At 41.6% G+C, this 14,605-nt stretch overlaps 1 protein-coding gene across 2 annotated transcripts in view; it reads right to left on the reverse strand.

Annotated features, from left to right (window-relative positions):
• OLA1 (Obg like ATPase 1) overlaps nucleotides 1-9,761 on the reverse strand; it is a gene marked incomplete at both ends in the record, with an annotated part of 141,520 nt that extends 131,759 nt beyond the window's left edge. For both annotated transcript variants that reach the window (XM_084254839.1, XM_084254838.1), the window contains one exon: nucleotides 9,661-9,761. In XM_084254839.1, coding sequence (XP_084110965.1) covers nucleotides 9,661-9,761 — 101 coding nt within the window. The remainder of the gene's footprint in view (nucleotides 1-9,660) is intronic.
• Between the last annotated feature and the right edge of the window lie 4,844 nt (nucleotides 9,762-14,605).

A 14,605-nucleotide genomic window follows, 5' to 3' on the forward strand; every position in this document is an offset into this window, starting at 1 on the left:
ATAATCCAGCAAACTCACTTCTGTGTATTTATCCAAAAAAATTAAAAGCAGGAATAATGAAGAGGCACTTGCACACCCATATTTATTGCAGCATTATTCACAACAGCCAAGAGGTAGGAGTAGCCCCAAATATCTATCAACAGATGGAACAGATAAAGAAAATGGGGTATATATACATACAATGAAATTTTATTCAACCTTTAGAAAGAAATCCTTTCACATACTACAACATGGATTAATTTTGAGAACATTATGCTGACTGAGATAAGCCTATGACAGAAGGATAAATACTGTATGATTCCACTTATTTGAGACATCTAGAGTAGTCAAAATTATGAAAGGAGAAAACAGAATGGTACTTGCCAGGGACTGGGAGGAGCTGAAAATGAGTTTTGTTCTATAGGTGTTCCAGAATTGCAAGAAAAAGTACTAGAGATCTGTTAACACTATTGAACCATACACTTAAGAATTGCTAGTAGGTAAATTTTATGTTATGTGCATCTTACCACAACTTTCTTTTGAAAGTTCACAACATGAGAAAACATCAAACTCAAATTGAGAAACATAACCCAAAATATCTCATCAGTATTCTTCAAAAGAAAATTAAAATTTTCATGACTTTTAATAGGTATAAATGAAATTGAAATGAAAACACAGTGGATGTGATTAACTACAATTTACATAGAGCAGAAGAAAAGATCAGTGAACATAAAGGCAGTGCAACAGAAACTATCCAAAGGAAGTATAACATAAAAAGAAAAAATAACCAGTATTTCAGTGGAATACTAAGACACTAACACACATTTGAAAAAATACTGGTCAAATATTTCACAAATTTAATGAAAATCATAAACTCAAAAATCTAAAATCCCAACAGCCACTCCATGTACAGAGAAACCAAAATAAGATAGGATTCTCATAAGAAAGTTAAGAGAAAACAGAAGGGGCCTCCCAGGTGGCGCAGCGGTTGAGCGCTGGGTTGCGAAGCTGCCCGCGGCCTCTGCGGCGCCAGTTCGATCCCCGGCTGCTCCCCGGCCACGGAGGAGGGTCCCACATGGCGTGCAGACCGCTCCTGCCGCCCGCTGCTCCCCTCAGCAGTGTACTTCGGTCCTTCTGCCTGCTCTGCTCCCCGCTCTGGCTCTGGTGAATTCTCTCACCCTCCCGCGCTTCTGACTGTATCCAGTGCATGTATAAACAAAACAAACAAACAAACCAGCAAACAAATAAATAAAGCATGCCTCTATTAAAAAAAAAAAAAAAAAAGAGAGAAAACAGAAGATACCCTCAAAATGCTAAAAAAAAAAAAAAAACTGCCCTTAAAAATATACCCAGTAAAAGTCTATCAAAACTGAAAGTATAATAAGCACATGAAAATATGTTCAATATCATTAAGGCATCAAGGAAGTACAATTCAAAACAACGAGATACCACTTCACATCTTTGCTATAATCAAAGGACAGCAGCAAGTATCAGTAAGAAAGTAGAGAGAACTGGAACCACAAACACTGTTGGTGGTATTGTAAAATAGTACCATCAAAATACCACCATTTTGGAAAACAATTTGGCAGTTCCTCAAATAAATATGAGAGTTACCATATGATGCACAAATTCCACTCCTAAGTATATGCCCAAGAGAGATAAGAACATATGTCTACACAAAAATTTGTGTATTCCAAGACTGGGACAGAGAAAATACAAATAAGAAGGGAGCATATTATGGTGTCAGAAAGTATAAAGCACTCAAAAATTACAAGAAACATCAAAAAAGGGCCTCCCTGGTGGCACAAGGGGTTAAGTACAGCACTATAAAGCTATCCCCAGCCTCTGCAACACGTGTTCGATCCCCAGACAGTTTTTGTATGCATAAATAAATAAATCTTTAAAAAATAAATCTTTTTTTAAAGATTTATTCATTTTTATTTATATAAGAACTGGGGTACAGGCCAGATGTGCGGGAGGGTGAGAGGATTCACCAGAGACAGAGCAAGGAACGGAACAGGCAGACTGATGAAATACACTGCTGAGGAGAGCAGTGGGCGAGACAGGAGAGGTCTGCTGCACCATGTGGGACCCTCGCCCGCTGGGATAGAACCCATGCTGCAGAGGCTGCTGACAGTTTCACAGCGCTCAACCAGGGGAGGCCCTAAATAAATAAATCTTAAAAAAAAAAAAGAAACATCAGAAAAATGGATAAACAGGAAGGCTCCTGGTGGCCATATATGGGTAATTTGAGCAACAAAACAAGTAAGAATAGTAATAGAATTATGACCAGCAACAAAAAAAGAATCCTAATAGAAATAAGTTATAAACAAATATATAAATAAATGGGGGGGAGAGTTCACCTTTACAACAGAATTCTATACTCTAGAATTTCCATTGTTCCTTCTGTGAATTGTTCCTTCTATATATAACCTTGGAAACTAAGGATCCAAAATAATTAAATGCAATATATAATCATGGATTAGACCTGAACCACAAAAAGAACAATAGTGGGACAACTGATAAATCAGTATTAATTTCCTGATTTTGTTAACTGTACTTACGAAAGATGTTAGTACTTGGGAAATGTAGCAGAACTTAAACAAGATTTTTCTCATTTTGCTTTGCAAGTGTGAAACTATCTTAAATGTGAAATTAAGCAGACTGGGAAGAGGTAGTTCTAATACATGTCTAATACATAAGAATCCATATCCACGGACCTCCTTGGTGGCACAGGCGGTTGAGCGCCTCACTGTGAAGCTGTCCACAGCCTCAGGGGTTCGATCCCGACCGGCCAGCTAGGGTCCCACATGGCACGGGAGACCTTTCCTGTCGCGCCCGCTGCTCCCCTCAGCAGTGTATTTCTGCCGTCTGCCTGTTCTGCTCCCTGCTCTGCCTCTGGTGAATCCTCTCACCCTCCTGCACATTTGGCCTGTACCCCAGTTCTTGTATAAATAAATAAATCTTTAAAAAAAAAAAGAATCCATATCCAGAATAAAAAACACCTCATCATTAATGAGAGAGAAAAAAAAGACCCTTTACAAAAGAGATCCAGTAAACATATGGAAAGGTGCTCAAAGTCACTAGCTCTCAGAATCATACAAAATGATAAGATACCACTACACATAAGTATGGCCAAAATAGAAAAACTGATAATACCAAGTGCTAATGAGGATGTAGAGCAATTGAAACTCTATTACAAATGCTTGCACTATAAATTAAAATAACCACTTTGAAGATTCATGTATCTACTAAAGCTACTTAACTCCTAGGAGTATGGGTAAGAGGTGGAGGCTGGGTATCCAGTCACCCAAGGGAAATGAGTTTTTAGGTCTACCCACCAAAAGACAGGTATATGAATGTTCAAAGCAGCTCTATTTATAACAGAAGAAAAAAAGAAACAAATGCCCATCAACAGCAAAATGGGTAATTTGTACATTCTCTCAGATATAATGTTGACTTAAAAGACATAAAAAGTAATAATGTATGATTCCATCTGCATCTAACAAACTAATCTATGATGACAGAAGCTGAAATGTGGTTATCCTAGTAAGGAGAGCACTCTCTGGACAGAGTACAAGGGAGTCTTCTATGGCTCTAGATCTTGATACGGGCATTGGTTATATGGGTGGTGTGCCTATGTAAAAATCTTAATACATACATTTAAAGTTTACACATTTTACTATATATTAACTTATATATATACTATATATTACTATATATTAACTTATAGCACAAATTAAGAAAAAAAAAAACTGAGACAAAAAAGTGGAAAGAAAGAATCACTACAGGATAATGCCCTGATAGAAAATCCCATTAAGAAGCCTCTGAACTAATTCCAGTAAGAAATGAATAGAAATGATGTGAAGAAAAGAGATCAGTGGGCTATTTAGTCTTAGCGTATGCCCTCTTGGAAAAAATACAACTGAAAGAGGGAAAAGGATGCAAAGGTAAATGTCCAAGTCTCCAACTTAAATATCTGGATGAAAAGTAGTAACAGGAAATATTAGGTTCAATTAGATATATGAATCTGGAACTCAGGTACAACCTGAGTACAGTGTATAAACTGAGAAAAGAGGAGCCAATAAATGGTTAAAATCAAAAAAGAGCTGAGACTGCACGGGGAGAAAGCATTAAAGACAAGACAGGCAAGGACAGAAAACTAGTATAAGGGAGCAAACATAGAAGTGTAGCAAGCCTGAAAGACTGAAGGAATAGTAAGTAAAGTGAAGAGTCAGTAAGAAAGGGAGGCATTATTAAAAGTATCTAATAGCATTAATAAGTCAAGGTTAAAAGGGCCTCTCCAGGGCCTCCCCGGTGGCGCAGCGGTTGAGCGCTGGGTTGCGAAACTGCGCGCGGCCTCTGCGGCGCCGGTTCGATCCCCGGCTGCTCCCTGGCCACCGGAGGAGGGTCCCACATGGCGCGCAGACCCCTCCTGCCGCCCGCTGCTCCCCTCAGCAGTGTACTTTGTCATTCTGCCTTGTTCTGTTCCCCGCTCTGGCTCTGGTGAATTCCTTCACCCTCCCATGCTTCTGAGCACTGTACCCAGTGCTTGTATGTATAAGTAAATAAATAAATCTTTAAAAAATAAATAAATAAATAAGTCAAGGTTAAAAAATGAGTATCAGTTTTAGCAATCAGATCACTATTGCCTTTTGCTATCACAAGGCATCACTATTGCTTAGCTTCTATGAAGAGCAAATGTTTTGAAAAGGCCTTTAATAACCTAAGGGGGAAAAAGTTAAAATACACAATTTGCATCATTCTATACCTTTACTTCCACATTAATTTCAAACTCATTCATACATATACATGTAATTTATACATGTAATTCATACATGTAAAAAAAAACCATTAACAGTCATAAGCAGGAGACAGTAATGTTAAGAAGTATAACTATAAGGGGCCTCCCCGGTGGCGCAGCGGTTGAGCGCTGGGTTGCGAAGCTGCCCGCAGCCTCTGCAGCGCCGGTTAGATCACCGGCTGCTCCCTGGCCACCGGAGGAGGGTCCCACATGGCGCGCAGACCTCTCCTGCCGCCCGCTGCTCCCCTCAGCAATGTACTTCGGTCCTTCTGCCTGCTCTGCTCCCCGCTCTGGTGAATTCTCTCACCCTCCCGCGCTTCTGACTGTGCCCAGTACTTGTGTGAACAGAAGGCAAACAAACAAATAAATAAGACATGCCTCTATAGAAAAAAAAAAAAAATAAAATAAAATGAAGCCTTGTCATGAATGTTAAAAAAAAAAAAAAAAAAAGAAGTATAACTATAAGGCCTCCCCGGCGGCGCAGCGGTTGAGCGCTGGGTTGCGAAGCTGCCCGCAGCCTCTGCAGCGCCGGTTCGATCCCCGGGATCCCCGGCTGCTCCCCGGCCACCAGAGGAGGGTCCCACATGGTGCGCAGACCTCTCCTGCTGCCCGCTGCTCTCCTCAGCAGTGTACTTGGGTCCTTCTGCCTGCTCTGCTCCCTGCTCTGACTCTGATGAGTTCTCTCACCCTCCCGCGCTTCTGACTGTACTCAGTGCTTGTATGTATAAATCAATCAATCAATCAATAAATCTTTAAAAAAAAAAAGAAGTATAACTATAAAGGGAAATATAATTTATCCCAGAGATAGAATAAGCATAATGGTTTACTGTTAATTGCATATAGTATTTATATACAATAATTATTACATATAAAAATACATATGTGAAATCTTTTATTTATTTTTTTTGTGGAACCCTCGCCGGAAGCCAGGGAATGAACTGGCGCTGCAGAGACTGCGGGCAGCCTTGCAGCCCAGCGCTCAACCGCTGTGCCACCAGGGGAGGCCCTATACATGAAATCTTTTAATAGTATAATATTGGAAAAATCTGGTCAGCACGAAAAGCAAGCACATGCATAAAAATAAGCCAACTCTCTACTGAGCCCCCAATATAAACTCAAAAATGTTGTTTAAAAATCTTGCTAATTATTCTACTCAGAAGACATTGGAATTTCTGACTTTCAAGTTAAAAATGTGTCAGCTCTTTAGGAAGAGAATGCTCTGATCACCTGTTTCCATAGTCTACAGAATGATCTTTCTCTGGTTTCTTTAAGCAATCAAGAAGGGAGTCTCTCAATTAAGAAGAGGCTAAGAATCAGCCAGGAAGACTTCTCCAGGGAACATATGGGCATCACATAAACTTTATCAGCAAAATTGTTGACAACAATGTATTAGGGATTGCTACACATTCTTTGCCACTCTTCCCATCAAGAGGTTCAGTCTACTTCCCTTCCGTCCTTTCTCTTTGGGCTGATATCTTGATTTGCTTCAACGAAAAGAATCAGGAGAAGTGTGTGGTTGTCACTGCCACAAACTTACTCTCTTGGTGACCCACCCAGCATACTTCATTCCAAAGAGAATGGAGACCATTTGGAAAGAAAGAGGCCAGGTAAAGGAGGACAGATTTCTAGCCAACTCTGATAAAGCCCCATCTTGGATTTTCTAGTTTAAACTAGGTACCAGCTAAATGGAGTCACAAACAGGATCCCAAGTGACACTAGCAAATTGGGAAAAGACATATGAGAACAACAAAAATACATTACTGGAAATATCAACTAAGCAAAACAAACATCCCCCAGGGCAGCTTCTGAGTGTTGGAACAGAGTATACAGCTGTCCTCCAACATCCATTTTCTCCTTCCTTAGGAGTAACAGAATTTTTAACTGAATGTGGCTGTAAAAATAAAATTATATGCCCTAGCCTTCCTTGAAATAAATTCTTGTGACTAAATCTGGACAAAGGGATATTAACAGAAGTGTGGTGCAGCAGCTTATAGAAAAAAATCCCTGAGAGGCTAGCAGCCAAGTCATTTGGCCCTTTGATTGTTCAGATAACCAGCTGCCTAGAATTTACATCTTGGACCATGATGAAGACCACACTATTGGCACTGCCAAAGTGTTAGGTGAAAAGAGCTGCAGTTCTTAAGGACTTCATAATATGCCAATGCATGACTGCAGAGTTCAGTATTATATTAAAACAAAAAAAAACATGTGTTAGTCAAAGTTATCTGGGGTTTTCTGACTCTCCCAACTTAACCTAATCCTATTACGTGTAGCCACAAGAGATGGCCCATGACACAGTAAAGAAGTATGGAATATCAAAATTCAGTTTCCCAAGCAAAGGCAATGCAATGGAGTAAAGACAATCTTTTTAACAAATGGTGCTGGAACATTAAGGTGCCAGAAAAAAAAAAAAAAAGACTCTAGATATAAACCTTATACGTATCACAAAAATTAACTCAAATGGATCACAGAGCTACCTGTAAATCACAAAGTACAAAACTCCTGGAAGATAGGAGAAAACCTAGATGACCCTGGGTATGATAATGACTTTTTAGATACAACAACAAAGACATGGTCCTTGAATGAAATACGTATGTTGGACTTCATTAAAATTAAAAACTTCTGCTCTGCAAAAGACAATGCTAAGAGAATGAGAAGACAATCTACAAACTGGGAGAAAATATCTGCAGAAGACATAGTTGATAAAGAACCGTTATCCAAAGTATGCCAAAACTCTTAAAACTCAACCATAAGAAAACAAATGTGATTGAAAAATGGACCAAGGGCCTCCCTGGTGACACAAGGGGTTAGTACCAGCACTATGAAGCTATCTGCAGCCACTGCAACACAAATTCAATCCCAGCCAGGGAGCTAACCCACATGGTGCAGCAATCTCTCCCTGTCTCACCTGCTGCTCCCCTCAGCAGTGTATTTCAGTACATCTGCCTATTCTACTCCCCACTCTGTCTCTGGTGAATCCTTTCGCACACCATCGCCCCCAACCCCAGGCCTCTGGCCTACACCCCACCTCTTGTATGCATAAATAAATAAAATAAATCTTAAAAAAAAAAAAAAAAAGAACCAAAACTTAAAACAGTCACCTCAGCAAAGATACACAGATAATAAATAAGCATATGAGAAGATGCCTCACAACATGTCATCAGAGAAATGTAAAGTAAAACAAGAATGGGATATCACTACACACTTATCTGAATGGCCAAAATTCAGGAGCCTCCCTGGTAGTGCATAAATAAATAAAATAAAATTTAAAAACCCAAATAGTACATTTAAACTAGACAATAAAATGTTTTTAGGTCATTTTCACATACACTGATTTTATTGTACTTTATAGCTAAAAGATTATATGTCCTTTTTATTTTTTTTAATATTTATTTATACAAGAACTGGGGTACAGTCAGAGGCACGGGAGGGTGAGAGAATTCACCAGAGACAGAGCAGGGAGCAGAACAGGCAGACGGATGGAAAACACTGCTGAGGGGAGCAGCAGGAGAGGTCTGCCGCACCATCTGGATTTCTCCCTGGCCGGTCGGGAATCGAACCCACTCTGCAGAGGCTGCAGACAGCTTCACAGTGCTGCGCTCAACCCACTGCGCCACTGGGGAGGCCCGATATGGTCCTTTTTAAAGTAGTCCCATTTAAAGTCAAGCTGCATTGACTGCAGTGATTCTAAAATAAGAGAATCATGTTAATAACTAAAAACTATGTCTTGCTTACTAGTGTGCAATAAAGCTCACAACATACATAATGATCTTATCTTGCTTTCAAGTTTATTGACAGCACCCTACAGTACTTTGCTTAATTATTTGTTTTGCTTATATTTCCACTCTCTATTTAGTCTTACTTTACAAGCAGCCTATATCACAGCAGGAAACCCTTCAAAATGCAAACCTCTCCAGCTTCAGGAAAGATTGAAATTAGGACAGCCACACTTGTTCATGTTTCACATTACAAGAATTTAAGAACTGCCTTACTTAGTCATACCATGCTCCATCCAGTAAGCCAATTCTGACAGAGGCTCCAAGGAACCCATGAAAGAACATGGTTGTTCTACCCACCACCTATCCAAAATACCTTCACGGTCATCTTAATAAATCCATATTGGCTGTTACCAATTAGTACATACAACCACTTTTGAGACATTTTATAATGTAAGCTTAATAAGAAGCACTAAAATAGAAGGAAAAATAATAAAAAAAAAACAGATTTTATAATAAACTCTACACAATCACTGATCACTGTGTTATTTGCAAATAAATGATTCACTTTAATCTTAAACATAACAAAACTCAAATTTTTGCTCTTAGAACTTAGAGATTTAGCTTTATAAATCTTCTTTTTATACCAGGCGACTTCCAACATTAAATTCAAAATTGTCAACTTCTTCTCCAGTAAAAATTCAGCCATCTGACTCAATCGCTAAAGAATTTTACCAAATCTATAAAAGGGCTCTAAAAGCTATTTCCTAAAGTATCATATTGCAGTTAGTCAATGTAGGTAGGTATTGAACATATAGCCAGCCATCACCAAAATCAATTTTAAACTATTCCAGTTTCACTTAAATTCAAACTGTGTCTCCCAATAGTGTTTCAAGCAGACATAGCTGTTAAAGCAACTTGATGTTTTAACTCTGTGATTCTTTCTAGTTTAGCAAAACAAACACTATAGGTAACATGTTTCAACACAGTATCTGTGTGGAAAATCAAAAATAAATTAAAATCTAGTTTTTGCAACACATTATCATTCCAACTTCCTAGGTTCTTTTCTTGATTTTAAATGTAAATTACTTTATAAATTCTCATCCTACAAGACCAAAATATTTACAAGAAGAAAAGTACAAAAGCTCAACAGTCACCTACCCAACATTTGGCAATCCAACAATGCCAATTTTCAGTGAGGTTCCAAATCTTCCAATGATGGGGGGTGGTTTAATTCCATCACCTCCCTTTTTGGGGGGCATCTGAAATGTCAAAACAAACACACATTAACAAAATGTTTTACTATACTCATCAGCCAAACATACATTTCATCACATAAATTATATAACTGAATAGATTAAGAATAAAACATTCTGTATATATCAACCCAAAACTGATATAGAAAAACCCACTATAAAAGTAAAAACAAGAGGGCCTCCCCTGGTGGCGCAGCGGTTGAGCCCTGGGTTGCGAGGCTGCCTGCAGCCTCTGTAGCGCCAGTTCGATCCCAGGCCACCAGCGAGGGTCCCACCAAAACAAAAAAAAAGTAAAAACAAAAAAGTTCTGTAAATAGTTCTGATAGTTATCAAAACAATCATATGTGGTTCCAGGAATCAAAAATCAACCTAAAATTTAGTTGCTAATCATCTATTCAGACTACTCACAAAACACTACTTCTTAACCTGACATGGTTATACAAATGAGAACAGGGTAAGAATCAAGAATATAGAGCCACCAGCAACCAAGTCACCTCCTACCAAACCATTCCTCTTCTCTGGAATCTGTTCTTTCCCACTTGCCCCACAAGCACCATTTTCCCCATGAATGAACACACGCAAGTGGCTGGGTCCTCATGTAGCAACCTCCCGTATCTACACCTGGTTATTTCTGATCACAAATTAATCCACTAACCCTTTTATCTACAAATCTAAACTTTCTCTGTCCCTGACAATCTGATTCCAAGTTCCTCCATGCAAAATTAATCCCAATTTGCTACTGGAAAGTGAGCTCGGGAGGACTACTAACCTCACGTTTAGGAACTAGGAATCAAAATTCTTGCTAGCTTCTTACTCCCGCTGAACCTCGTGGGGACACGCGGACGCACAGCTCATGAAGTGATACTCATTCAAGTCCCTACTCCGTGGCACTTGGGGGTCAGGATTTCCCTTCTCAGGGCTCACCTGTTCCTGGCCAAATGCCTGGCTCCGTAACACAGCTGCGTGAGCAGAGCCTCTCTCCAAGTCCTTGGGCTTCCAAGCCAGGGGTGGCCAGTGGCCCAGCCAAAGCGGGCCCCCACCCAACATCTTCCCCCACTGACCGGGCCACTGGCCGTCCAGATCCCAACGAGAAGGATCTCCCCAGGGCGTGCCAGGGTGCAGCGTGGGCCGCTCCCGGGGCGCGCGGCCTAGTTCGAGAGCACCTCATTCATCCACACACCCCACACCGCTGCCCTCGCCCCACACGGCCCGCCGGCCCTGGCCTGACCGCGGTCTCCGACCAATGAGCCGGGGGGGCCGAAGACACGGCGGGGAGGGCGCGAGCGGGACTCCTGAGGACCTCACCGTGCTCGGGGTGGGCGATGACACCCGGTACCAGCAGCAGCAGCAGCAGCAGCAGCAGCAGACGGGTCCGGCCGGCAACGAGAGGCGGGGAGGAAGGAGGAGAGAGCGCAGGCCCGGCCCTCCACCGAGCAGCACGCACTACGGCGGCGGCGGAACGGGCGGGCCGGCGCCGGGCTGCACCTGCGCGCAGGCTGCGCGCCCCGCCCCGCCCCGTGCGCCCTCTCGCCCCGCCCATTGGCCCGCCCGGCCGGAGGAGGCGGGAGCAGGGGGGGCGGAGCCACGCGGCGCCGGCGCCGGGGGGGCGGGCGCTCTGGCAGGAGCCGGGTCCCCTCCCCCTCGCTCGCCGGCCTGCGCCTTCTAGTCGTTGAGCACGTGGGTTCCGGGCGGCTGATCGCGGCTTCTCTCCGTGAGCGCTCCGCGGGTCAGCCGCGCACCATCACTTGCTGGCCTGCAGCCCGCTGCTCTCTTCACACACTGAATCTCGAAGCACCCACGTCCTGGCTGTCAGCCTGGTCGTCTGCTGGCTGGCCGACGGCGGGCCAGGCCTGCGGACCGCGGACGCCGCCCACCGAAGATTCGTGGGCACCAGCTCCAGCCCGCCTTCCTTTCCCCATAGCTTTCTTCAGTCAGCCCAGTGAGGAGCTGTTAAACTTCTTAAAGGAAAAAAGGGCTAAGGGAACCTTATAACCTAAGGATTCCTTCGTCGCCTTATCGTTTTTTACTTCTTCGCTGGGCGTTTTCCTGCCTCTGAGTCCCAGAATGCGTTTAATGAAAGCAGTTCCCCTGGCCCCTACCCTTTTCTTCTGCGTGGTTAAGAACCAGAACCTAAGTAAATAATCCAGTCAAAAAATGGGCAGAAGAGCTAAAAAGGAACTTCTCCAAAGAGGAAATGTGAATGGCGAACAGGCATATGAAAAAATGTTCAGCATCACTTGCAATCAGGGAAATGCAAATCAAAAAATAAAAAAACTAGCAACAACAAATGTTGGTGAGGATATGGAGAAAAGGGAACTCTCCTGCACTGCTGGTGGGAGTGCAAAATGGTCCAACCACTATGGGGAGCTGTGTGGAGATTCCTCAACTTACTAAAGATAGAGCTTCCATATGATCCAGTAATTCCACTCCTAGGTATTTACCCAAGGGACACAGAATCATTAATTCAGAAGGACACCTGAACCCCTATGTTTATAGCAGCACTATTTACAATAGCTAAGCTTTGGAAACAATCCAAATGCCCAAAAATAGATGACCGGATCAAGAAGATGTGGTACATATACACAATGGAATATTACTCAGCATTCAAAAAAGATAAACACAGGCAATTTGCAGCAACATGGATGGCGCTGGAAGGGATCAGGCTCAGCGAAATAAGCCAGAAAGAAAAAGAAAAATGCCAGATGGTCTCACTCATAGCAGGAATGTAGAAAATCTAAATAAGGGACCAGGAAAAAGACTAATTATAATAAAGAAAAAATCAAAACCAACAAGCAACTATTAACCAGAAACACACTGAAGGGGGGGAAGGGAGCAGAGATTAGGGTCAAAATAAGGCGAGTGGGAATTGTATGGGGACTACAACCAAAATGAAAATGCATACATTGTGCAAAAATGAAAAATGATGTAAAAAAGATACAAAATAATAAAAATTAAAAAACCAGAACCTTTGGAATTTAGGAAACGTAGATTCCAATCTGGATTCTACTGTTTATTAGCTGTGTGAACCTGAACATAGTAACTTCCCAGGGATTCAGTTTTCTCCTGGATAAAATAAGACTATTGAGACCCACCTTTAGTGGTTATGTTGAGGATAAAATGAGCTTTGTGTAAAGCATGTAGCCACAGTATACAGCAAATATATATGGTAATAGAGAATATTAGAGCTTCATTCCATCTCACCTACTTCTGACAAGACCATGACTTCCATCTGTAAAAGGAATTATTTCACTTAGGTCTTTGCCTTCAGTCTGCTTCAAGATTTGTTGCAATGGATGTCATGTTTGTCCAAAAATTATACTAGGGCCTCCCTGATGGCGCAGGTCATGGAGCACCTCACTGTGAAGCTGTCTGCAGCCTCTGCTGCCAGGGTCCATCCTGGCCAGCCCGGGAGAAACCCACATGGCCCAGCAGACTCTCCTGTCTTGCCTGCTGCTCCCCTCAGCAGTGTATTTGGTCAGTCTGCCTGTTCTGTTCCCTGCTCTGTCTCTGGTGAGTCCTCTCACCCTCCCGTGCATCTGGCCTGTACCCCAGTTCTTGTATAAATAAATAAATCTTAAAAAAAAAAAAAGAAAAATTAACATACAAGAAAATTCTTTCAAGGAAGCATTGCTAATAGACGAGAGGATATGAGTTGGTTGCTATCCCAGTTTTACAGATGAGGGAACAATATCTGAAAAGTTTTGTGATTTGCTTTAAGTCACACTATTAGTAAGTGGCAGAAACCAGAATTCAAACCCCAGTCTAACTGCTCCCCTTCAGCCAAACTTCTTTCTAATAGGGACTCCTTGCAAGCATCAACTGAGCCATTATTTATAATAAAATTGCCTTAAGATTTTCCTTGGTGCTATGACAGTGACCTAATTTATATTTACTTTATCTGTAAATTTGGAGATTCTAAATGATATACGCTATTTAATTTGATTTTGATTATGTAATTTTTTTCTTAATATCATTCATGAATATACACTATATTCTCTAAATCTAACTCCCTTGTCAAAAAAAAAAAACACAAAAACATGCATTTATAAAACAGGTGCCTGGGTGCACAGTCACTATGAAACAGGAAAACTGCAATAGCCAGAATTTTTACTTATAAATGCTTATGAATAGCCCTAACGAAATAATTCTTAGGTCGTTTATTACTGTTTTAGAAGTGAAGTTCTGTAGTTTTCACACTGCTGCTTGTGGAAACAGAGAAACCATTACTTAAAAGGCTCAAGAATCCTAGAAAGCCCACTCTGTCCAACGACCAGCCACTCCAATACTAATTGAAAATGTTCCCCAGTTGTGGAGTACTAGAATCTTCTTCAGCTTATCACTGTCTTTTGGCCAAATCTAGCTACTTCTTCATTCTCAGTATCTCCCAGATCTACCCATTTCCTTCAATTCACACTATCAAGTCCTTCAGTCAATTACCTATTACTCTATTTGCAGCTCCATCTTTCTCACTTGAACTTTTGACCATCTCTAAAGTGCCTTGACAAGGCAGGTCACATGAATCTCTGCCAGCTAGACAGTTTCAGGAGGGGCCAATTGCAGCTAATAGCTCTTCCCCAGTAACAGGGCTACATTTCCAACTTACTGGAAGAAGCATGACTCATGTGCAGCCACAAGAGGCCAGTTCATACTCACCAGGAAAGGAATCTGATTGCTCCACTTTAAGTATAGTTCTACCAAATGGCCAGACAGCCTTGGCCATGTAGGTAGGGGTCACATAGTAGTAACATCTCTGTCAGTAACCCTGTGCCAATGAAACTTGCAGGTATCAGAAAAAAACATACAGGCATCTACAACCCTATATATTAATGAAGACTCAGTGAGCAAACACA

This window comes from Talpa europaea, assembly GCF_964194135.1.
Source record: "Talpa europaea genome assembly, chromosome: 1".
In the NCBI taxonomy this organism is placed as follows: Eukaryota; Metazoa; Chordata; class Mammalia; order Eulipotyphla; family Talpidae; genus Talpa; species Talpa europaea.